The 26,678-nt window shown below is 37.7% G+C and overlaps 2 protein-coding genes and 1 long non-coding RNA gene across 7 annotated transcripts in view; 2 read left to right on the top strand and 1 right to left on the bottom strand.

Moving 5' to 3' along the window:
• Positions 1-26,678, bottom strand: part of LOC108074467 (beta-1,4-glucuronyltransferase 1) — a 46,333-nt gene that overhangs the window by 18,002 nt on the left and 1,653 nt on the right. For all 4 annotated transcript variants that reach the window (XM_017166546.3, XM_070286888.1, XM_070286885.1 and 1 more), the window contains 2 exons: positions 21,481-21,538; positions 7,003-7,022 (listed from right to left, as the gene is read on the bottom strand). The gene's annotated coding sequence lies outside the window, so the exon portion shown is untranslated. The remainder of the gene's footprint in view (positions 1-7,002; positions 7,023-21,480; positions 21,539-26,678) is intronic.
• LOC108074511 (cytochrome c oxidase assembly factor 1 homolog) lies at positions 2,261-3,318 on the top strand. Its single transcript, XM_017166592.3, has 2 exons — positions 2,261-3,024; positions 3,090-3,318. Exon 1 carries the CDS (start codon positions 2,362-2,364, stop codon positions 3,016-3,018), a length of 657 nt encoding a protein of 218 aa, XP_017022081.1. The 5' UTR covers positions 2,261-2,361; the 3' UTR covers positions 3,019-3,024; positions 3,090-3,318.
• Positions 6,792-8,105, top strand: LOC138928819 (uncharacterized). Of its 2 annotated transcripts, none has more exons than XR_011445221.1 (3): positions 6,792-6,903; positions 7,385-7,804; positions 7,883-8,105. It is a non-coding gene; the product is annotated as an uncharacterized lncRNA (long non-coding RNA). The 2 variants fall into 2 exon arrangements; XR_011445219.1 differs by having other exon boundaries at positions 7,880-8,105.

Here is a 26,678-nt window from a genome sequence, read left to right as displayed (position 1 = left end):
TGGAGAGAGACAACACAAAGCCAGTTGATAGGCCGGCAATTGCACATTTGCCGCCCTGATGTCCCCAATTGCATTTCCCAGTAACCAGTTTTATGATTACGACTCTGGGTTCGACCCTCCTCCGTCTTGCTTAATTTATGGTGCGCTTCATTTACTCGTTTTCAGCATAAAACTAATTAAAAAGCCTTGATGCTTGTTTATTAATAAAAAAGGGAGAAGAAACAAAGACGTTTATTTTCATTAAAAAGTTCATAAATTGTTTCTTCTGGGATTATGCGTCATGTGAGCTTTACATCGAAGGGAAGTAATAAAGTTAAATGTAATAAAGGGGTATTAAAAAATCATTAAAAAACCAAAAGACCATATTAGTCACTTTTAAAATTCCAATCGAAACTTGGCAAGTATTCAGAAAATTCGTAACTCTCCCAAAAATAGGGCCTAGCATTCAAATGACTCACAAGACTCTCCAATTGTGTAGAGTCACGGCTCACACTTAACCAAAATTTATATCTCAATTCCCGTTAAAGCGTTAATAGGCAGTTTTGAGTTGTATATTTATAGAATGCGGGCTTAGCCAAACGAACACCTGGTAACACCTGCAGAACCACTATTAAACTCACACAGAATCACTTCCATAGAAATACTTCAGCGGCTAAAAACAGTTTAAAGCTTTATGTGCCCCGTCTCAGCAATTTGATTTATTGAAGACCTTGCTCTGGCCGCCACGCTGAGTACATCAAAATCATGTTAAACACATGGCGCACTTAGAAGATGAAGACGCCTGGGATGCCAGCGTGGCCGTAAAGATAAGCTCGCTCACCAAAATGGTCTTCAAGTGACAGTGTTTAGAGAGGATGGGGATGAGGCCTTAATGAGGCTAAAAAAAACGAACACAGAAATTGTCACTCACGATCCCCTCTCCAGCGATAAAAGGCTGACACGCAAGAGGCTACTTAGGCCAAAAATGTAACATCAGCGCATCGCTGAAGATATTCCAACCCGACCATGATGGAGATGCATTGATAGATTAGACCCAGCTGCTAGCCGACTCTTGGCCTGCAGTGTATCGGATATATCAGATGCAATATTCCGTTCCCGTCCGTGACAGGCGTTGCAAGGCTATCGATTACCGGGGAGATGTGCGCATTCCTCATGCCCGGCGTTCTTGGGAAACTATTTTTAAATAACTATGTGCTCCCTAAATGGACACTCATTGGGCTCTGGACACAGGCCAGCTTCAGCTCTTCTCCTCATTGGGGTCCAGGCAAGTAAAAATAGCCCAAGTGCTATAATGAGATGAGAGAGTTACTAAGAGCACACAGACTTCAGAGTTCTCTATGTAATTATATAGATTTTTATGGCATTACAAATTAATTATGGCGAAAAAATCAGCGATATTATAATTATTGATTCTCTAATTATTTGATAGGATTTATTTTTTCTATAATAGGATGAGATAGTCACTCGGAGAATGGCAAGTGAAGAGTCTGCTCTATGTAATTATTTAGACTTTTATGGTCTTTTGGTAGAGTTTATTTTCTAGGAAAAACTATTACAATTTGATTATAAAGAAGAAACCAGCGATATTATAATTATTGATTCTTTAATTTTTTAATAATAATGGTAAGAGAGAAAGCTAAGAGTTAGAGATAGTCTTTTTTTAACACAATCTAAGCTACATTTTAAACACTTTTATAAACTTAAACTCGTACCTCTACTCACTTCACTTTTCAGCTTTTTAAAAAAAAAGACTCCCTCTTCACTTAACTCCTTCTTCTGTTAGAACGACAGCCAACCGAGGGCCCTCAATTATGTTTCAACTGTTTTCTTTTTTGGGAGCATAACTATTGATAATGCACTCGCTTCCTCCTCCTATAAAGCAAAATCCCATACAGATTCGCAGGTTTCGTGGTCTATCCACTGGACGGGTCACTCTTTGGGGCTGTCATTAATGGCGCCGCTGCTTGTTTGGCCCACAAAACAAAAATAAAAAATCCAACTACTATGTACAGCTAGGCCGCTAAACCAAACGAGTTTCTGTGTTCTTTCTTCTGGATTCCACTGGGGCAAGCGTTTTGTGGTCCACGCCTTTTGGGCGGCAACTTCGAAATTGAACTGGCTGGAAGCTTCGGCGCAATTATCTGGAGGCAACGCCTGCCGATCCTGGCCAGCAGGAAAAAGATTTCAAGGTTCGTTGATGGTTGCTGCTGGAAACTGTGGGAATATCTGGGAATCGAAAAATCACAGTTTCGAGATCATTGTCATTGTGTTTGTGTTGTTTGGTATGAGCATTAACATTCGAAATTCATAGCCCAAAAACAAAATTCGTAAGTGATTACTTGTCCATCGAAAGGCCACACCATGCCCACCATAAAGCTGTCGATTGGTTTACCCTCCCGGCGAACGTTTGGAAGCATTTGCATACTCGGCGCCCTGGCCTCCATTTCGGGCCTGGCCTATATGCGCTGGCGACATGAGAACCTAGTCCGTCGCACGGAGTACTACCAGATGGCCATCCAGCAGGTTCGTCAGCATAGCGGAGCCGTGGACCTCCTGGGCATGCCCATAAGGGAGACTGGCTTTAATCTGTCCAACGAGAAGAATCGCTGCGATGCGGACCAGGCCCAGTTGCAGGTCTTCGTGCATGGCCCCAAGGACAAGGGCACTGTCTACTTCTGGGCCTCCAACAATGAGCAAAAGGGCTGGCTAATCGATCGCCTCGAGCTCGAGACAAAGCTGCATCCCAACACACGCTTTCTCCTCAAGAGGCCGAACTATGCTCTGGTTAGCAACGAAAGCGATAATGAGTCTGATGACGAGGACTCTGAAGGGTTATCCGAGCAGTCCAATGAGTATGTTTCCGAGCAACAGAAGCCGGCTCCACAGAGCAAGGAACCACTCCAGGAAACCCTACCACCACTCGACATTCACAATTATCCGGTGCAACAACGGAAACAACAGGAGGACAAGGAGACAATCCCTATTGTCCAGACAACAGAAGGCGGACTTGTGGAGTAGGAAAAGGTTTGAAAATCGATATGCAATAATTCCTTTTCCATTACCCTTTTAATCTTGAGTAAATTCCACAGTAATCACTAAGATGTAAGTAACCTGCGAGCCATGAGGGAAAACTTTTCAGATATTACATCAGAGATGCCCATTCTCTTTGAAACTAATTAATTTACGACTACTTATAATACAGGATAGTTCTTAAAATGTAAATTGCAGAGAATCAAACTTTACAAAACAAAATTCCATTAAATATGTAATGCAAATGAAATCATTTAAAATGCAAATTCTAAGGTAACACAGACTAAATATGGCAGTTTTAATTTTTTAAGTAGGTTAGTTCTTAACAAAATTAAAGCCAGGTATATAGCAAATTCTGTATTCCTTACTATAAAATTATACAAATAAAGGGAATATATGTTGCAATTAAATTTAAATTACCTCTACTTTTCTTGAATATATTATTTTCATTTTATATTTTTAGAAGCATAATAAATTACAGTGTGAAAGAGATGTAGTTATTTGCTGACCGTAGAAGAGACATTTTAATTTACTTAAAATGATTCTCATATATGTATGCAGTATGCTGCTGCTCACATTCTTGTTGACATTCGTTGTTTTTTGTGGTTTCAGCTTCGGTTGAGCTTACTATATACATTATATTTATATGCAAAGTAAAATGAATTTGATTTCATTTAGATATTTGCAGTTTATTTTTAGTGGTTGCCTGTGCCTTGTCTGATGAAACAAATAACTTGCCCATCAACGCAGGGACCATGAAAATATCTAGAGCGTGCCCCTCTGTGGTGGGTCAGATATGCTTCTTGATCCGCCGGCATGCGGAAAAAACTATGCAAAGCCAATGGGCAGAAATTGAATCTATTCTTTTTTGGACAGCCAAGTCAAAACAATGAAGAAGACATTTTACAAATGGGAAATGGGAAATAGGGGAAATACACAGAGACCTCTCTGTGATTTATCCGGGGGCGCTGAGCCCTGGGATTTTATCGCTTCATTTGGGGCGTTATCTGGGTGCGAGCGTAATTAAATTCGTGGTTTTGGTAATTCCTTTTTATTTCCACTTTGCCGCCTCCTCGGTGGGAATGTCGGCTGTTACCCCGAGATGTTATTAAAAAGATAATCGCAATCTTAGACATTTTATTTGCCTCTTTTTTTCTCTTTATTTCGTGGAAATTAAACACGAGAGCTACTGCCACTGCCTGTGTTACCTTGAGAGTTCAACAAGCCAGGCCAAGACAAGGAAGCCGGCACAAAAGTCAGAAGCAATTAAGCGTGCGCAACACAAAAACCCGAAACGGAGGTCAGGAAGGTGGTCGGTCGGTCGGCTAGTAGCCAGTAGCCAGTGGTCCGGGGTGCCGGGCAATTAAATTTTACTGAAGAAGCAAACAAAAAATAAATATATATATATGTAATCACGTCTATATGTGCGTATTTGCAAAGGTCGTTACTGGGGCCTTTGTTTGCCTAGACACATTTGCAATTAGTTGCAGCAAATTGAAGGCAAATGATTTTCATTAAGTCGTAGCTACAGTGTTTTGGTTTTATCAGTAAAACCAAACAATAGGTTTGTTATGTGACTATTATATATATATTAAATCATTCTGTTGCCTTTGTTTTCCTATTGCCTTTGCAATGGTTATGCTGTTATCAATATTTAAGCCTGTTTGAGTACATCAATGGAATAAAAGGCTTTTGTTTTTAAGCTTAATTGAATTACAGGCAAGCACTTGAGATTTTAATTTTATTTTAAACAAAATTTCCAAATAACAATATCTGTTTTTATGGAGAAATACTCGGCATCCCAAGTACTGGTAATAAATCTCATATGTGGGTCGTACCAAGAACTCTTTGCCAATAAATACTTGCAAAATCTTAACCGAAAAGTCCATGCAAACCCATATATATTTATCATATATCTTGAGTGTATACCTTTCTCCCACTTGTCAGGGGGGAAATAAAAGAGTAAACGAATTTACATGGTCTGTGTGTTTTTTGGGGAAAAAGAATACCTGCCGAGGAGGTAGGCAAACCGAAAGTCATGTCGAGAGAAATCTGAGCAAATGAAGTAAAAGGTGTCAAGAACTTTATTGACAGGCAGGCCTCAAGCTGCCAGGTGATGATGAGAAAACAAGAACTGAGTTCCCCAGGAAGACCCAAGCTGAAATAAAAAACAAAACAAACTCAATACGTGACAAACAGACGACAACAAATAAGCGCAAATCAGTATTTTCTTTTTTTGCATTTGACAAATGAGCTACGCGAAAGTTTTTCAAATAATTTTCAGTCTAAATAAACTTAGAAAACTAAGAGAACTCAGAGACTTGGCAGATTTCGATTAACACCTATTGCTTTCAAAGTCATGCATTGCGAATGCGAGTGCTACTACTGGCGAATGCCATTTTTGCACAAAACTAGTTTAGCCAAGCTCGTCGTCGTCGTGTGGGCAGTGAAGTAAGCGATAGGTCGACATACTTTCCGTACTCACTGTCATTGGCAAGTAAATGGAGCAAGAGCAGACATCGCCAGACATCGCTTATAAGGCAAGATCCACTTGGACAGCCAGCAGTCGGAGGCATTCGGGGTGCGACCAAAGCCACAAGGCGTAATTAATGTGGATCGTTGGGGAAATTTGTGTGTGTGTGTTCCAGTGCAACTAGAAGAGTTGCAACTAATGACAACCGAAATGTATTTCCCTTTTCACTAATTAGGAAAGTGGGGAAAAATATAAAAAAAAAGAAAATAAGATGTTAACCAAATTAAAGTGCTTTTCACTTTTAAGTGGAAAGCTTTCTGGTTATTTTAAGCAGTTTTGTTTCTTAAATATATTTGCTTAAATTCAACATTAAGGCACAATTAAAGCTTATATTAAGTACTATTTAGAGCAATTAAATTGAGAAGAGATTAAGAAACATTTATAATATGGTAATCCCCCCTAAAATTATAAAAGTCACAGTAAAAACTCCCTAAATACCCCCACAATTCATCATTACATCACAGTTAGAAAACCAAAAACCAGAGCATTTGAAAGTTGCTGCTAGTTTACAACCATGTATTCCATTTCCAACTCGTCCACTTTACGTTTACGGCCCAGAAACTCATTTGCAGCTGACACCAACAGCAATGGCAGTCAGCCAGTTGCAATAACCAACACGTCGGAATGGGGATGAGGATGGGAATGGGAATGGGGTTTGGGGTTGGGGTTTTGCAGCATGGCACATGGTGGCCACAGGCGAGGGAGTAAGCCTGATGGTGGCTGGTAACGACTTCCAAGCCATGGTCAATATCAGACTCTCTGGCTCGTAGCAGCAGAATGACAGGAAAATATAAAACAGAGACAACAACACAAGCCGAGAAAAACGTGTGCCACAAAATGTCACTCTCATTCGACGATGATGATATTGATGATAATAAAGATAATGATGACTGCGATGGATGCATGGGGATAACTAACTTGGCCAATTGCATTTATGCGGATTGTGACGAATGTCAACGGCACACGCTAATTAAGGTTAATGAAAACGACAAACTGAAGCTCAACAAAAACAAAATATTTATAAAGTGCGACAACACACACCAATGATGAAGATGATTAACGAGGACAGGCTGACTTAAATTGGTATAGGTTATAAGTAATGGCTTTACATTTATGGACAGATAATGTAAATATGTCTAATTTGCATTGAGAAAAGGAGACATGACGGCGTCAAATGATTTCCCTTTCGGTTTTAATTTTATTTTGGCACGTAACTCGACTGCTTGGAATGCGGGGAACAGTGTCTGTTCCTCAGAAACTAAATGAGTCATTTCATTTCCTAAAGAGAATCTTTGAAGTTTTTCCCCAGACGTCGTCGTCCCATTAAGAAACTCATTTGGGTAAGGGAACATTTCAGCCAATTAAACGGTTGAAAGAAAATGCGAGACGGTAAAATCTTTAGGGTGATTTCAGTTGAAATAAAGTAAATAAACACTTACCTGGTTTATTCTGCTAATTGCTGAAAGAGATAAGAATAATGAGAATTAATAAGGTGTTAATTAAGTATTAAATGGTAGAATAAGAATTAATTAAAAAGTAAAGATTTAAATAAATGTAGGAAAATATATTTTATTTTTATAACAAGTAACAAATCTTTTGACGGAGTTAATAAGTTGTATTAAAAAATATATATCAAATCTAAGGATGCTCCAGATTCTATAATATACATCCTGTTCTTAGACAACAAATAGTAAGCAATGTTTCTTTAGCTAAAATATTTACAAATTATGTTTTTCATGTTTGTCTTAGTCTTGAAAATATTTATTTTAAGACTCCTTTTTTTCCTACAACTCATTGACACATTTCCACATGCAATTTAAGGACTACCCCCACACACACAGCTTTCTGGATTGGCTGCTCCTCCATTCTTCATTGTTGGGCCTCAGGAAGTCAGTCGTCTACGCAATGCAGGAGTACTACTGAAGTTACCTTCAAAGTGCCTGCAATTTTTAGCTGCATTTACACTATTCAAAAATTAATGCGCTGCAGAGGAAAACAAAGGAAGGCGGCACACGAAGAGTAGAGCCAAGGAGTGCCATTCTCTGCCTCGCCTCTGTCCTCGTCTGCTGCATAAACGATGCCCCAAGGACGCACTCTCCGACTAAGCCATCCTGCCCCCCAGCCAGTTAACCCTTAGCCAGGTGTGTGCACTCTACAAAATGGCTAGAAGGCAATGTTGGCTTAAATGGAAACAAAGGAGGACAAATTTCGGCTTGGAAAAAGTAACTTTATAAACTTTCGGTAAGATATAAATTACATAAAACTAACTATAACTTTTCTCGATCTTATATCAAACTTTAATCTACTTAAAATCAGTAGAATCAGGAATACAATATCTGAAAATATCAGAAAATTGGATTTAAAATAAATCACCAGATGAATACAAATGCTTTGGCTGCAGTAAGTTGCCCTGAAAAGCAATATAGACCGAGAATGTGCCAACACGAAAATCCCGGCAAAATGCAGTAGAAGGAAAAATGAAGGAAAAGCGAGAGAAATAAAAAAAAAGAATAAAGGAAAATGTCAACCAACTGACGACAGATGGGGGCGCATTATTTTTGTTCACTGCCTGTGCGTTTTTTTTTTTGTTGCTAGGCGATGCGGAAGTTTTTAAATTGTGCAGCGATTTCATTCATTCACGGAGCACAACGACGAGTGTTTTCTTATAAAACCGCTCGACAGACTCCTTGCGCCACCATTGAACCCATAGAAGGGCTCATCCCAAGCTCAGCTCAGTTGCCGCTTGCCACTTGACTTTTCAAGTGAAAGAGGGGAAAAGGGTGGGGTGTGTGTGTAGTATGTGGTGTAATATGGGATGCCCTGGGTTAGGGTGTTCTCCAAACTCAGCAAACAAAGTCATTTATTTGGTTGAACTCAAAAGACGAGAGGCGGGAGACTGGGCGAGGCAGGACTGGAGACTATGGATAAGCCAAGGATGTGTGTGGCCATGTGGCGACGTTGGGTCAAGAGCAATAACGTTGAATAATAAGATTTTCTTAAAGTGTGAATAAAGGAAGATGAGGAGATTGGACTCAAAGGAATTGTGGGTGCATTTAGGAAAAAGAAGAATGTAAGAAAAGGAGCTGTACATGGCCAATATAAAGATAAAGCTTATTATCCTCAAACAGGGAAAAGAGTTTGAAGAAACTTTTACTATAATTTATAAATATTAATTTAGTTTAATTGGGAAATATAAAACCAAGAAACTACTCTATAAAAGTCCATAAATAAACATAAAAAATATTTATGTTATTTATATCCTTCTCAAATCTAACAATTCCCCTTCTTCACCCTGTAAAAACTATCATAAAACATTCCCCTAAAAACATATATTTAGTTTCTTTCTTCAAATACCCCAAATAACTGTCAGCATTTCCAAAAACTTTTGTGAGTAAAGGCACTCCACTAGCCCAGCAGAGCCCTCCATGAATGCAGCTCGCACATAACTCTTTGCAGGGCCCCCCCAAAGGACAACTGCCAAAATGCCAACTGCCAAACAACTGCAACAGCAGCCTTCAAATATCCACACTGGCAGTTCCTTCAAATACACAAGGCAGTCACATGGGGAGGCTCATGAAATATTTAAAACCCATGTTCCATCCAAAAACAAGTCGCCTTACAGGGAAGTGTTGTAAGCCCAAGGAAAAACAAAAATGTGGACAGCAAAGTTTTGTGAGAAAAACGTAGGCATAGTGTGGAATTTTAGCAAAAGGAAAAACTGCCTCAAAAGAGGGCTCCCCTTCTGAGGGTGTGTGGGTGTATGTTTATGGCAACGTTTTGCAATTTAATTAGGCTTGCGCTAAATAAAAAGCAGCGAAAAGATCAAGTTAAGAACATATTTTCTTGAAAAGGGAAAGGGCACTTTGAAAACATACAGAATAAACAGCAGGGACTGCCTTTCAGGGTCAAAATTATTGAATACTTGGAGTTTGAATAGACGTAAAGTTATCCTAGAATTTAATATGCTTTTCTTTTTAATATTTCTAGTAACTATCTAGCCTGTTTCTAATTTAAAAATGAGCTAAATGATTATAATACTGCATACATATTACAATTTAAAGAATATCTTTTAAAAATTGTATATTTATTAAATGCATAGTCAAAGATTCAAAAACAAGTATATAATTTAAGACAAACTAGGCATCCTTTAGCAAAAATCCAGCAGGCTGAGGAAGTTGAGAGTTTGACTCCCTTGGCTAAGGAAGTGTTTCGGTCTCTTCCTGTGCCTCTGCTCAGGAAGTGCTCATTGAAAGTTTATTCTCCATGGGCGTTGTCTCCCATGAGTGTGGGTGTGTGTGGTCCCGGGGTGTGTGTGTGTGCGATGAAACACAAAAATGAAATTTGTCAGACTCAAAAAAGTCGGGGTGTGTATGTGCTACAACGGAAACATGAGCCAGAGAAAGCTTTTGCAGCAGGTTGCTAACATTAAGGAATTTAGAAAAGTTTAAAAATTAATGCTTGTGTAAAATTGAAATGGCAAAAGTTTGTTAGGACAAAAGCCAAGTTAAGGTCCACAGCAAACATCTGCAATTCCATTCAATTAGTTTCAAAACATGAATATTACGAGTGTATTCATACGAATAAACGTTAAAATTAACATACTATTCAAATTGAAAGAAAACATTCAGCGAAACTCACTACACGAATGTGTTTATCCAGTATAAAATTGGATAATTATCAATAAATAAACATAATTCCAGAGGGGTGCGATCAATGAGCCTTAATTGAGTGGGGGTAACCACCCCAATGGGTTCGAAATTGTCTCGTTGGTTGCGCGTAATAAGGCCAACTGTGTGGAACGATGACATTAAATGTTAATCAGGCGACATGTGCGCCAAGCTATTTCCACTCCAAAGGCCAAAGAATGGCGGAGGAGGGACATTAAATACATTGTAGAAAAGAAATTTGCTGGAATCTTTAGGAATAGTAAAGTTTTGTACAGAAAATTTTATATATTTTAAAAGAAATTAGGTTAAAATGTAATATTTTCGCATTTTAGGATGTAATTAATTGTAGTTAAAGGTCTTAATAAAGCTTGGTTATTATTTGATTAACTCTAAATGTAATAGAGACGTTTATAAAGGCACAATGCGTGTCAAATAATTATTTAAAACTGCTATATTAGATTTATTTGGCTTACAAATTATCATAAAACATATTTAACTTAACAAAGAGAGAAATTATAAAGATCGATTCATTAAATCTGAATTAAAAATCGGGTTTTTAAGTAACTAAAGCTATTAATTATAATGAATTATAAAAGCCTGATGACATAATAGTTGCAAATTAATTTACTCATTTTTTTTCCCAGCTTTAAAATCTGCAAAATCTGTGCCGGGCAAAACTTGCTTTATTATATCAATTACGGCGACAGGCCTCCCGGGAAAAAATCATGGTTAAATTTACGAGCCAAGCCAAGTAGAACGGATGTGCAAAAGTTATTATTTATGTTTGGTAATTAAACTAAAAATAATAATAATTACACGGCCTAGCAGCAGAATGAAATGAAAGCCAAGAGTGGCAACAATGGAATCATGTGTCCACACATTCACAAAAGACAAATTGAAGGACACGCCCAGAAACTGACAGGACATATGTATTGCGGAATGTCCTGTCAGTTTCGTTGGGGCCCCGAATGCCAGTTTATTCACATTGCTAACTATGTTTCTGTGCGGATTTTGTGCAAATATTTAACATCAAATTACATGAATATTTCAAGTTGTCACAGAGCAGTAAAACAGCTGAGATTTAAGGAGGTTTTATAAGCTGTTACATAGAGTATATACTTATTTTCTGTACATGGAATCTGTTAAGTATCCAGGAAACTTCTTCTTTGGTAATTTGTTACCTCTCAAATACACATACATATGTACAAATAAGACTCCATCCTCACAACTTACCCAAAAGAAAACCTTGGGCGTAAGTAATTTATTCCCACAAAATATCACCGTCTTCCCCCCAAAAGGAAGTTGCACTGGAAAAACTTAAAGGATTTGCACATGATTACACCAGGAATTTATGTAACAAAGGGGTGGGCTTGCTCCTCCTCTGAAATCGTTCAGCCATAGTTTTTTTTTTTTTTGTTTTTTATGACAAGGAAAAACTTTTGTTAGTTGCGCTGTAAAAACAACAAAAGTTTGTGGCAGCAAAACAGCAAGAATAACACTAACATCAGCAGCTGTCATAACCATGGATGATACGAGATGAGGCTTGAAAGTTGGCGGGATGTGTTGAAAAACATAACAGGATGGCCTTAAATATTTCAAGAGTGTTTTATGCATATTTTCATTGAAATTTAAATCTGTACCTAACATTTTTCCTTTACCAAGTTTAACCCCCTGCCAAGCCAGGGAGCTTGCACTGCAGCACAACCTGCCAATAAAACATGAAATATTCCGCATAAAATAACGCGCATACGCCGGGTCAGCCAGCTGGGAAGAGGATGGAATGGGACTGGGGTTTTGGGTTCTTTGGGGGTTGAGGTTGGGTTGTGGAGGACAACTGTGCTCAGCAGCAGCCACAAGGCAATATCCCCAGCGCAGGTAAATGTATGGCGTTCAAGCAAACGCCGCGCACAATGCAAAATTTATTAGTTTTGGCAAAAGGAAGACCAACGGTAAGCAAAATGGAAGCCAGGAGAGCCTGGAGCAGAGATACCCTAGCAATGCTGAAGGAACCCTAAAGAATCTGAATTACCAAGTCAGAAAAACCACAATAGTAAATGTAACCTAGCATCTACTATACATAAAACTATCAGAGATATTAAATAGCAATTATAAACCTGTGCATTCTTAGTCCAAAAGTATATGTTCTTTTTGTAAGGGTATCGAAAGTGCAGCCTGCGGCATGTTTGAAAGAGCAACAGAGCTCCAACAACATCGGTGCAGCAGAGCTAAGCAAAGCAAATGGCAAACAGTAACAACTGCAGGCGAGTTGCTCCCAATTGTGTTTTTTGCCTACTTTTTTGGGTCTTTCCACCCAAAAGCTATGCCTGTATCTGTGCCTCTATATCTGTGGCGGGTCCTGACGAGATCCTGGCTGGCATGGCCTGAACCCATAATAAAAAGGCAAAGCGAAGCCTAGATTTTGGCCAGGCACAGTCGTACCATATATTGTGGTGCTGCTGAGCCAGTGTAGATACAATATCTTCAAGCGAGGTCGCAATCCAAACAGTTTACCTTGCCTACTGTCTGTTCTCCTTTTATTTTTTTGGCAGCTCAAATAGTTGGCAATAAAATGGAAAGCGATTTGAGACACTAAAATTTAAATATTTTGTGGTAAGAGATGCCAGAAAATACTAGTTACTAAACATTTTAGCTAATAAGATTAATACAACATTTTTTATTAAGCCTTTTTGTGTTGATTTTGTATAAAAGTTACATTTAACTATTCAAGCTATTAAAATGTTCTCTTGTTTAAGCTATTTTAATTGTGGTTTAAGGGTTATTTACATCTCATTTCCAACTCACAGTCTTTTACTTCAGCTTTACTATACCCCTGACACCGCTTTATATTAGCCGACAAGTAAAAGTAAACATGTCTAGTCGAAATTGACCAAACAAATGTAGGTACTATTTAACAAACATCAAATGAGTGGCCCAAGGACCAACAAATCCACTTTTAGTCTGACGAGCCCATGCGACACATTCTCCCAGCGTTCGTAATTTTAATTAAAGGCACAAATAAATCGTGTTGTTCCCCGGGGATGCGTTCACTTGGCTAATTGAATGTAGTGCCGGCTACTGTCAATATCTAGGGAGCCATAGATAATGCCTGTCCTGGGCCAAGCAGACATGTTTGCATAACCAGGAGTGGCGAAGGGAAAGCGAAATTGGATTGTCCAATGAGATCGGTCAGTGAAACCGAGAAAGCTAATTAAAATTTGCATAATTAATAAACTTTTTCGAATGGGAAATGGGAAACCCACGAAATAAAAAAAGGAAAAACCCAACTGAAACGGAAGAGTCCGGACGCTGCCAGTCTGCCACAGCGGAAGTGCCTACTAAGTGAAACGCTTTGCACAAGTGCACTTCAAATTGCATTTGAAATTAATTGAATTTTCAGCAGGGCACAGAGTCTACAAAATTAATAAGCTCCTCTGAGTTGGTTCACGGCAGTCGAAGAGTGAATTTCCCAAAGTTAAAAGGGTGCACAAGTATCCACTTGTAGTACGACATCTGATAAGTTCTTAGTGACCGAGTAGAAAATGTCAGCGACAAGCCCTTAATGTTGGCACAAAAAGGGGAATTATGTTACTGCCTTTTTCCTTTAATTGGATGATTATGAAGTATTTTTATAACATTGAAATAAGTGACTTTACAAAGGGAAGAATAAGGAAAAAAGCAGGATAAGGCAGACTTCTATATACATTTATACATCTATAGGAAAAAAAACCTATTCCTACCTTTTATCGGGTAATACCCCAGTTATAGCCAATTCAGTGAACCGAACCTCAGTCAACAAAGAAATCGACGTCAATTATTCTCGGAACAATGTTTAATCTAAGGAGGTCTCATACAACCAATCATATCGCACACCTCTTTATCTCAAAGGCCACTGACGGTGGTTTGCCAATTTGTTAGATAAGATATCTTCAAAGTGGAACAAATCAAATGTGTGTTTTGACATAGCCTCAGAAGCAGACATAGACGATACGGTGGCTTGATAATGTGGCAATTTCTGAGTTAGCGGAAATTTTATGGATTAAAGTCTTTAAAATCACTTGATATTCATGCGAATTATGATCAGGAAGCGTTATTTTGTAATCTCCATAAGAGTCAACTTCTTATCAGGGAATTTATTAGCACTTGAAATGTAATCTTTTTGTTTATCTTTCTAAATCAACTTGAAATGGTTTCTTCCAGGAAAAAGTCAACATTAAAGTATGGAATATTTTTCCGTTGCTTAGCTTGGTTTTATGAACAAAAAATATTCGACTAAAACCTATAAAAAGACAATTATACCTTAAACTGAATAAGAAATACAGTGTTTATAGATATACAATTTTATGAGAATAATTCTTCGCTACTTAAACCTTTAAATAAAACCCTTCAAGGTCAACAAACATCCGTTAAACAGATAAGAGCTAGTTTATCGCTTATCTCTATACTATATACTACTGTTAGCTTAGCTCTTGAGTATATAAAACATTTTTAAAAGATTACTCAGCGCAGACACCTCCATTAATAAACGGTGAATACCGAAACTTGGCCTCTCTCTGAATTACACACAGAATAGCAAGTACCTTGGAGGTTATATATACTTGCCCGATTTGCTCAATATAAAAACCAAGCAACCATGAGTCATTCGAAGGCTGGAGTTACCCAATTAATTATCATGGTAATCTTGAAATAAATAAAAAAAACCCTAACAAAACCGTCTCGCCCAGCTTATCATCATTTTATTTATCAAATCGTTAACATTGGGCATCGAAAAGCGAAGGTAAATACCCAGAAAGCAATATAAGATTTAAATTAATTTTAAAAACGCATTTGTCATACAAATATTTAATTAAATATTTGCCCAGCATGTGTACAAAAGTCACGAAAAAAAATATAAACAAACAAAGAAAGAAATAAACACAATCACCTTGCAGAACGTGAAACGTGTGGCAGTATATAAAAAAAATGCAATGAAATAAAAGAAACAGAGAATAGTGTCAACGGACTGTGATTGTCAGACCCTCGGTGTCTTCCCTCTACCAAAAAAAAATCACGTTTTTCGTTGATACAATAAAATACATTGGTGAAGTCATGTAGAGTACGGTAAACCTCCTCAACTTTATTTTATTTTAATTTTATATTGGATTTTATTTTTCACACTTTAAGAGGTCTGAAAAATCGTAAATACAACTTATAGGTGAAGCATAGATGGGAAATTGTATTTAATTAATTTTAATTTAATTGAAACCAAGTGTATTCACTTCCAGAGCACTTAGTTTGTCTGGGAAAAACCTGCGTATATCAATTAAAATTAGCATTTTGAATGCAAATTGAATGGCTAATAATAAATAACACACACACGCACTCGCGCCTGAGGCGGCAATCAGTCAAAAGATGACAACAGCCACTTTCAGTTGGCCAAAAGCAGGGGAGGCCTCTAAATATGACAGTCGTTGGCTTGACAAATTGAGCGCCTGAAAGCGCTCCTCAATGCTAAGTACCCGCTAGCTCAAGTGTCTGACGGGGTTAACACGATTTGCATATACATATATGTATATTCCTTCACATCTTCCTAATTTCATGGAATTTCAAACGTGAATTATGCATTCATTTCCTTAGCTAGTAGAAAATGTTTGAACAGATTTTTCTCTTTGCATAAATTTTCATATTTATGATTATGTCAATGCCTGGAATTCCTAATTTCGTTTGGCAGCTTCAATTAAACATGATTTTCCAAACATTGCCCCAATTAAAGCTCTCAACCGCATAAAATAAAGATTAAATAGGCTTACGGCATATGGGAAAACTCTTCAATTTTAAGCCTTGATGTTTTCCAATTACCTTAATAACATTACACGATTAAAGGCTGACCAGCTTCTGTTTAATTAGGGGCACTATCGCAATCAATCTCTCAGAGTGCCATCAAATTTTTAGGTCTATTGTGCAGACAACCTCGCTTCGGCTTCAGCTTTTTTGGGGCCTTGAAGTCAGAGCAGAGGCTGATGGCTTCCTTTGGCACGCAATCTTGTAGGAGATGCTGCCTGACTACCTGGGGGCTTGTTTAGCACTTAATTAGTTACATTTCACGTCGCATTAGACACGGGGAATCTTATCGGGCTCGCGCACAAAAGGAAATAGAGGAAGAAAGTGATGAAAGTGCGAGTTATGTCACACGAAACGATAAAGGAATCATCATCATTATAGAGGAATGCCGAAAGTGACACAAAATAAACTCAAATTCGACTCCAAACTCTCAGAGAAACCCAAGCCAAGTGACAAAGCAAAAAAAAAAGGGGGATGGTTTGATACACAAGTGTCAATTATTTGGGCGGGCGGGGAAGAATCACACAAAGACAGCTCTTCTGCCTGGGAAAATGACGGCTCCCAAATCGCACAGATAGCATTACAAATGCTTATTGATGACTCTGATGGCCCCGACATATACCAGCAGCATTTTCTTTTTTTCTTTTTCTCTCTCTCTCTCTCTCTTGCTGCCCCTTTTTGAAAGCAAAACTTTTCCTCAACGTAATTCATGGCTGTCAATTTTCGCGCTGAGCAACAAGAGGAAAAAATTGACAAGCTGACGTTATCACTAAAACGCAATCGAGCGCAAATGAGTTCAATATAAAATCCTGTACACAAATATATGTACGAGAGGAGGTCCTGGGAAAAGAATTTGGTGTTTTTTTGATTGAAGGCAGGAAGGACTGAAAAACTTTTATTAGTGCCGACACCGCGAAGGCAATCACTGGGGGATGAGCTTTCGTAGTTAAGCCCCAAAGCCGGAATGGAGCCTGAGCCTGATCCTGCAGCCTGAGCGCGTGAATAATAAAAACAAAATGGCATCCGTTCTGCCAGAGATTGACATTAAAGCTGATGAGCTGTAACGCGGCTGAGAATGGTTTTCGCCTCAATTATGATGAACGGTTAACGGTTTTGCGGGCTCTGCGGTTTACGAGGATTTAGGTAGCAAATGGGGGATTAAGGTGGCTTTTTTTGAGGTAAAATTATGGCCAAGTTCCAGGCAAAACTTTCATAGGTAGCCGTTGAGGAGATAGTTAAAAGCTTGGTTTATGTTATGGAAAAGTTGTTTGGTCGATGGTCTGGAGGAGAGAGAGGTAAAGAGAGCCGACAAAGAAAACACATTCAAGGTGGAGGAGCTTCTGCTTAACTGAGCGACTCACTGTCCATTCATCTCTTTCATAATTTTCCCCAGCAGCAGGACACTCCGAAAAAAGGTTTACTAAACAAGTATATATCTAATATATAGATTTTTACAAATTCTTAGAGATTTTATTTCTCCTAAAAGGTGTAAAATAGTTTGTAATAAAATGTTTGAGATGCCTAATTTAATCGGGGATGATACAGAAATCATTAGTTACTTTAAAAGATGTCGAAAATTTAGCTAACAAATCGACATCGTGAAACCAAATTAAGTTTGGTATCTCAAAAATTGCATTGCATACTTTTAAACACTTTTTTAAAGGGTTTCAAATCTCCAAAAAATGTCTACAGTTTTTATATAGTTTATTTTAGTTTTTACCACATTTTTAAGGGTTTTAAAACCACTAGTTATATATAAAGCACTCCCGATAATTGCACTTGTTTTAAATTGTTCCCATTTCAGGATTTTAATTTCTCTTGGTGCACTCCGTTCCATTCATTGGAAGCTTCCTACGATTCCCCACAAAATTTGGCCCCAAATCAGAGTTGCAATTTTACTTTTACCACTGAAAGTCGGTTGCCCGTAATCCACTCGTTTTCCATTGCCCCTCCCCGCCCCGAAATAAATTGATTTATGATGTCTGAAACACATTCGCATTCGGTGGAGCGCCAAAAGTTATGCAACACCAACACTGAGGGCGGTTACCGAGTGTTTTTTCCTACTTTGTTTGCCACCAAACTCCGTTTATTGCACGACGACCCAAGTGGGCGTGGCACGGAGTAGGTGTCAACTCCCGAACATTACGAGTGGCAAGTCCCCGGAAAGTATGCTGCTGATACTCCGCCCGTTTCTGGTCACGCTCTGGCCATACGGCTTCCCTATGGCCATCATTTTTTATTAACAATCATAACTCATATTTATTAATGTGCTCAATTTGTTTTTAATGATATTACCAGCCATCGGGCGCGCGAGCGTGTGTTCGTGCCAGGATCGATGGTCGACGTCGGGCTGTTGTCATTATTTTTTCGCTTGTTAACTGCGCCAGGATGCTCGGGATGCTTGGCTGCCCGGATGACTCCTCTCTCGAGGTGACACTTTGATTTACCGACTGGCTGCGGGTGGCCGGAAGGGGCAGGTGAATTCGATAAATTTTGGGTGGCTCCCCTGGGGGATTTTCTGGCGCTTAAACAAAGTTTGAAAAAGCCAAGTTTTTGTTTGCCCATAATATAAATTAATACACGCACCGATATGAATCGTAAATAGCGATTTAAATCAATGTTTTGTTGTGGACAAATATTTACGAAATGGTGATTTATGCTTGGGTTGTTGCGATAAAAAGTTATTTACACTTTACTGGGGGAACTTTTTAAGCTGAACATATTTTAAAGCTAAACAATATATTTTCTCTGGATCATAGATCTTAGTTTTTATCCATCTACACCCTTAAAACTTTCCATAAAATCAGATTAAGCGATTAAATGTCCTGAAACCAATCAGTTTTAGATGCATTAAAAGGTCGAAATCGAATCTCATCCATCTTAGATTTCTCTTCTACTATCCCTATGCTTATTCTTCCCTAAAGAGGAAGGAAAACCTTAAAAGAAACCCCCTTTCAATTACTAAAACGATGTCGGAACGAAGAAGATTCAGGAAAGAAGAAATCGCAAAGAAAATTCGTATACAAACGATAACAATGGTGGTAGGGACACAACAACAAAAAAACGAGTCCAAGAAGAAGGATGCAAAATACAACAATGTGGCGTGTCCACAAACGAGAAATAAGAGAGATGAGTTGGCCAAAAAGAACAGAATAAACCAACATGGCTAAAAAGTCAACCAAGTGGGAAAGTCGACAAAGTACGGAGATGGGTTGCCAACCCTATGCAGGGGTTTACGAAAGGCATTTTAATTAAAACTTCAAGCTGAAAAGAGGTGTGGTGGTTCTATTGAAATAATGCACAGAAATTAGATTCCGAGGTGCAGTGAAAATTAACCGAATTATACGGGATTTCCCAGTGTGTCCCAACTCTCGGTTTCTTTTGTGAAAAAAAATATATATATATATATACATGGCGAAAGCAGCCCCAATTTGCAGGTTTTTTGGTCAAGGACTTTTGCATGTTTTATGCAATGCTAATCCTTTTAAGCAGCCAGTCTGCCGACTGCAGCCTCTCTCTTGGGTATAAATTAAAACAGCTACAATAACTCTCGTGGCAGCAAGAAAATTAAAAACGGAAACAACAACTATGTATGTTTTGGCGCTGAGGCAAAGTTTCTCTTCTTAACGATTCCTGTCGCGCCCGGCAACAAAGGGAAACATAAATTACACATGCACATTTATTTTCATTTTCACGCAGAGTTTTCTTTCACTTTTCATCTGCTTCTCACTTTCCCCTCACTAGACTTTTATAATTCTCTGTCAGAACTGTCCTATTTCTGAAGAGAATTTTTAAAGAAAACAGACTAACTTCCAGGACATGTGGAAATATGCTGAGATTTTCCTTTTGCAAGTTTTAATGAGTTCTCTCTCAAAAGCACAATGAAAACGAAAAGAACAGTGAGAAGTTCATGGAGGCAATTTGTTGGTACTTATATGCGCTTCAAGAAACTTAAATACTTTGGCATTTTCCACGAAAAGAAAAGCAGTAAAAAAGAAAAATGTAGTACAGCGAAATTAACAAAACAAAAGCACATTTTGGTTCCTCGATTTGGGTCTAAGAAAATGTATTTTTTCAATTGTAAGAACATAATACAGGTATTACATAGTAGCTAGCTGCTAAACATATATGTTTTACTGACTTTCTCTGTGAGCATTTCCATATTCAGCATAATCTTTGAAAACTTTGAAACCTCTTAAGTAATCAACAAAATGAGAAACGCGCCTGCAGCTTAATATTCTAATTCATTTAAAAGGATGCCTAGAGCCAACCTCAAGCCTAGTCAGTGGTATGAGGCAAGATCCACAGGATTGATTCGTTGCCAGCTTAGCTAAGGACAATAAGTAGTAAAATTGGTTTCCTTTGAGCCCTTCGCCCATTGTTGTCGTACCCGAACCAACGCCTCTGTGCCTGGCCGCCTGGGCCTGGTCCTGGGCCTCTCGTCCTTGTCCTCGGAGCACTATCTCGCACACACGGACACGAGTCCGTGGCCCAAGTTGATGTCAAGTTTGAGTGGCTGCCATCCTCTATCGTCAACAGTCCTCGTCCCGCCATCGTCTCTTGGCTGAGCCTGGTACTGGGAATCGATGGCATTTGCCACTTGGAAGACTGCCAAAAACTGCACAGAAGATGCAAGGCGGCGGCCCACACACACACACACACACAAATTCACAGAAAACGTGACGGGGCAAGTGGCAAACGATTTTTAATTAAATTTTAGGCCCCTTCTAGACAAAGTGCACTACTGACTAATATATTGTTTTGTGTCCTAAGAGTACTAATCCAGTTAATTAAAGAATTCAAATATTTATCAAGAACTTTTGGATAAACTTAACGATTCTCCCTTGAAATATTAAAAAGATAAACCTCCGTAAAACACTTTACCTAAATTTCTATTAGTTTAAAAATGTTTTTTCTGTGGAGCAGTGTAGTTTTAATTTAAATTACGACTTCCAAGTGGACTCTGGACTGTATCAAAGGTTCAATTCTGTTTTAAAGAGTTGAATCAATGCAGACAATGGCTAAGACAACCACCAGAGGCAACAACAACTGTCTGCCTGCCTGTCAGAAGCCCACAACCCTTTTGCATAACAATTAGGCAACTCTGGCACTGTTAACCAATGATTTGTGCAAATGCTTCTGACGTCGCCTTCGAGTTCTCCGCTCCTTTCTCTAACTTTGCCTTTTTTCGCAGTCCCAACCGAACCAACTTTTTGCATTTACATATTAATTACAACTAAACTTTCGTTGTTCTAGCCTGGGAAAAGTGCTGGTAAGATTAATTATGGAGTTTCACTGGGCGCCTGAATAGCGCCAATACTTTTCTAAGAAAGGTGTGCACTTGTGGGGTAGGTTGTGACTTATTTGCTAATTGCTAATAGTTGCCAATTATTCCAATTTATAAATTCTTTTAATGTATTTATCTTTGCTTACCTTTTTAATTGTTGACCTAGAGTCGGGGTTATAGAACTTCCAATTCCTTTACGTATATCTGTAATCGATAAAAGAGGCATGTCAATGTTAATGAGTCTGCTATAAAAAATAAATAATATTTAAACAAACAGGTAAGACATTCTCCAATGAATCACTTATTTAAAACCACACATAGCATTCACATTTGTCAGGTCTAATTAGGGAAAAGGGGTCAACAAAGTTTTAAATTTATTTTTATAGCTTTTGCTGATAATAAAATATTTGGCAAAAGGTCTTGCCTTTGCATAATACCATTGAGTTATAGTTTCTTTTTATCACTTAAAGAAAAAGTGTAGCAGAGTAACCCAGTTTCTTATATAGTCTTCAATATTGCTTTTAAACTTGTTACAGATAACATGTATGTTGTTTTTGTCCTTGTTCTGAATTTTTCTATGTTTATTTTTATATTTAATTTCAAATTTTAAGCATTCTTAAGATAAGTGTAGTATGTTTTGTATATTTAGAACTATAGCATAAGACATTGCTAAGAAGATATATATTTTTCCTTATCTATTTGACAGCTTTCCATGAATATTATATTTTTAGCCAAAATAACTATTTATAGTAAAAATTGTACAAATGAATATAAAAAAGAATTTCATGGCTATACTTTAAACAGTTATTACATCATAGAAATAAGCCTTTTCCAAAACTTATGAGTCAAAATCCGTATGCTAATATACTTTTCAAACGCGAGAAAATTAGTCAAAGACTTGAAGAGTTTGTTGTAGGTTATTGAACTGAACAAAATGATTATGATTGAGTCGGAAAGATGAAAACAAGATACCAGATATAAAGTATGTATATGATATTAAAAGTTTGACGAAGGAAGAATCAAATACAAGAATAAAATCAAGATAATCATGCTAATTTTTGTGTTTATACCATGTACCTCTAACGAAATCGTCTAAAAATAACTTTTTTAGTTTTTTGAATATATTAAAACTCGAAGAAGAAATTGTATAACTCGTAAATTCAATAATTAATGTAATTTAATTATTATTAAAATAGGTTACCTTGCCTAATTCAAACTATAAATTTACTGTGTGACAAATCAGATAATTATTCAGTTATATTTATGATTTTTATAGACCAGGTAATTTTTAAAGCATTAATTGTTGAATTAAAGCTTGAAATTTATAGATTTAGCAAATAAGTTTGCTCAACAAACATTTTCTTCGATTTGTTAAACAGAAACCACAGCAACAACGAACGTGCATAAATACTTAAGAATTTTTGGGGGCAAAACCGACAAGTATGCCTTCGGGCCAGCCCGAGTAGGTCTAGCTCTCCCACGTAACACCTTTACATATAGGGGTTAATCCAAACATAGCCCTTGTCGTGCCCCATACACAACCCATTTTCCCTCGTTTCAATTCAATCAACCATAAAACATAAGCCGCCGCTCGACCGTCGCAGGGCAACCCACACGCATGTCATGCTGACGATGACATGCCCCCTGACCACACCCCCAGCGCCTGGGCAAAAGGTGTCAGCACATTGCTCTGGGGGCGCACCTGTCCCGTTCCCGCTCTCGCTCTCGCTATTCCAATTCCGATCCCTAAACCGCCCCTGGCCGTGCCCCTGACTACTACACTGGGTGACTGACTGACAGTTTTGCGTGCCTAATTGTTAGAGGAAGTAAGGAAAACATTCGTTGCCCTGCGGTTGTCATGACAAAACAGCCTGCCCCAAATAGCCCTTTTTGTATTTGGTCTAAATAAGACAGCAATGCCGGCGAGAAAGGCCGGTAAACAGGGGCCAAGGTAAAAGCCCAGATAGCCAACTTGAGTGCATTAAGAAATTTAATAAATTACGCAAGCAAAGAACAAACCATTCCAGAGAGGAAAGGCAAAATAAAGGCTGCCGGATAAGCCATTAAAATTCAGCAAAGTGTGAACATTTTTATGCCAGCGAAGGAAACCCAAACGAATATATTGATGATCAGCCGGGCAGGACCAACCTAAGCCAAGTTGGCCGGTTTTTTGTTAACCAATCTAAACAGGAGCGGTTTGGGGAAAATAGAGAAAATTAAAAAGAAAAATTTAATACATTTCTTATTGTTTATGAATAATTCTGCTATTTGTATGTATATTTAGTTCTCTTTTTCTTGATTTTTTTAATAAAATGAAAATTAAAATAATACAAATTAAAAGTGTTTAAATACTCTACAATTTGTTTAATATTTAACTCCATTTCTAGGATCCGAACCTGCTTCACAACGATTCTAACCCAAAGCGAAACTTTTACAAATGACTGAGTTCTTGGGGTCTTTCGGTCTAGGAAAGTGTAAAAACCAAACGAAACGAAAAACAAAATGCACAAAAATGCTTATTTGCGGTTAACCACAAAATGGTAAGCCAATACCAATAAGGAATAAAGGGGATATGGCTTACAAGGGAAGGGAGAACGACAGCTAAACCCATGATGACTGTGAAGTCTTGAACCTTTCTTGATTTACATATTATATTTTTTTTCTTTGTGGGACTCCTCAAGGAACCCAGATTAATTCAAGCGTAAAGTGAACAAAAGACTCATTTCACTAGACTTATTTATATTAAAAATATATACAAATCTATGTTCTTAGTTAATTGAGAGAAAAGGTTATTAATTATAAAGGAGGGAATGACAGAGCATAATTTCCAACGAATGTTGAGTAAATCAAACATCAAAAATCTTTGTAAATCTAAAGAAAATAAAATAACTAAATGTCTAAAGATGTACTATTTTAATGGTGAATATATTTAGCTTAAAAGAAAATGTATTCACTTTATATTTAAATTTATTTTCCAACTTAATTAATCAATACTTCGACTTGGGCAAAGAAGAACGGGCTAAAGAAGTGTGAACGCCAAACTCAAATTAATGTGGCAGTTAAATTTTCTGACAGCAGCGCCAAAGTTTGTTCCAAGCTTGACCCCTGAAATGAACCTGACCCCTTCGACGACGACGACTGACGGCGGCGGGTCCAGTCCCGGCAGAGCAACCCATTCCCAGTGACAGGCAACACGCGTTCCATAGCTTCGAAATGATAAATGTTGTTGTTGTTTTTTTAGCCGTTGTATCTGTCGCCATGACAAACAGCAAATGATGTGTAAATGCATGTGAACGCCGTTGTTACGTCAGTTTGGAGGTGGCGCTGCCCATTTCGTCTTCAAAAGTAACCAAGCAACATTTATGAATTTTTATAGGTCAAGAGGTAAAAGATACACACGCGCGTTTTTGTTGGTTTCTTGATACGGATTTGGATTAAATATATATTATAAATACATACAAAAGAGAAATTGTTTAAGCCTCAACTTGTATGAGAATCTTAGGCTTTAAATAAATGAAATCTTTTACTTTTCAATAAGAAAAACTAACAATTAGCATAGAAATTCAAAATATTTCTGGAAGACAGGCTAATATTGTGTCTAATTACGGGAAACAAAATAAATAACATTATTTTGGCAGAAAAACAATATTAATTAGCCTCCTATAAATCCTATTTCAACTTTTCAATAATGAATCTTTATCTCCTATTGATATACTTTACCCCCTCTTTTGGAAATAAACTTTTCCACGAATTGATTTGTTTCTCCAAGAGCACAAAATTTCCCATCGCAGCCAAGCCAACCCACTCAAAGTCCCTCCATCCCCCAGAGTGAAACAAATTATCCGACATCTTGAGAAACTGCTTAACAGCTATAAAGTGAACAGCTTTTGTGCACTTCCGCTAAGGCCTTTTGTGAATAATTGTTGCTGCTGTTTATCAAGAAACTAGAAATGATGCCGAGCTTATCGGGAACCCGTCTCCGAGACTCCTCCACGTAATCCAAAACACTACAGTGCGTTCGTTGCCCCTCTGGCTACGCCCCTGCCTACGGCACCGCCTTCAGTGTCCCTTATCAACGTTATGCGACACGGCGTCTATGTTAACTTCCAATCGGAGGGGAAATCGAAAAGAGGGTTTGACGAGGGCGGGCGGATCTCAAAGCACTCCTACGTACGATTTCTTGTGCCTCACGTGCTCCGCAAATATTTGCCATGGCCGGGGAAAACATTTGTTGAATAGATCGTTTGATTAGCCCATTCTCGCTGTTCTCTTCACAAAGGTAATGTTTTCCAGGTAACTGAGGGAATATTTGGCCAAAAGAAACAATTAATAATGAGCAGCCAGGCAGTTAAATATTTAAGTTACATGCTCAATATAAAACAAAGGCGGCAACAAATATTCTTTTAAACAGTTTTCAGACTTGACAATTGTAATAGTAATTTTTTAAGATATTTCTAGTTTTCCGTCATCATTAAAGAGACATAAATCAATTATAATTATCCCGAAACATGCTAAAATCCCATTAGTCATAAATTATAATACTGGAAAACATTTTTACGATGAGTTAAAACCACAAGATCAATGGCTAGTTCCCAAGAGCAAGACGTTGTCGGTGGTTGTATCGAAATGTTTATTATATATTTTCTCGTTTCAAATTTGTATCATTTTGCTTTTTTCAAGGCACCCCATCATCAATTTCTATTTTTAAGCGACGTGCGCATAAATTAATATCTTTGTTGTTCAAAATATTTACTTGGTGACATTATTGAGCCACAAACGACGGCAAGATTTATGTGGTCCCTCGGACTTTTAATGAGCACTCTTTCGAGAGAAAAAATATCATGCATACATATTTTTAATAGGTTAACAAATGTTTTGTTAATGTGAAAATTAACAGGCGATTGCCAATCAAATTAATCAAAATGAGAAGAGGAAAATCCTAAGTTCGAGTGAATAATCGCAAATATAGTGGCTTTTATTCAGTTAAGATAAAGTTAAAATTATGATTGGCTAGCTTATCACTTCAATTAATATTATACCTATGGCGTAGGTAAAGCCCTTATCAAAATTCTTGGCCATGGTCTGGTCTACACTCACATGATGACTTTAGAATTAAAAAAAAAAACTGTAATCAGCTAAAACAGTAGACTCTCTAACAACAGCCACTTTGTAAATCACTAGAGAAATCTCTTTGTTGACACTTAAATTCTTTAGACTAGTAAAACAGCAACAAATAATTTTGTTTCAGTCATGAGAAACATGTGATTTGTTATTGTAAGCTCAAAATCAGTAAAATATTTTTATTTTTAAATACAAAAATTATCTTGAAATCTTAGAACTGAAA

This window comes from Drosophila kikkawai, chromosome 2L (assembly GCF_030179895.1).
Source record: "Drosophila kikkawai strain 14028-0561.14 chromosome 2L, DkikHiC1v2, whole genome shotgun sequence".
In the NCBI taxonomy this organism is placed as follows: domain Eukaryota; kingdom Metazoa; phylum Arthropoda; class Insecta; order Diptera; family Drosophilidae; genus Drosophila; species Drosophila kikkawai.
Note: the sequence above shows the minus strand (reverse complement) of the source record. Positions and strands in the feature narration are given on the sequence as shown.

What these genes read in the sequence shown, in the direction of transcription:
- LOC108074511 (XM_017166592.3), top strand. Translation starts at nt 2,362, where the DNA reads ATGCCCACCATAAAGCTGTCGATTGGTTTACCCTCCCGGCGAACGTTT.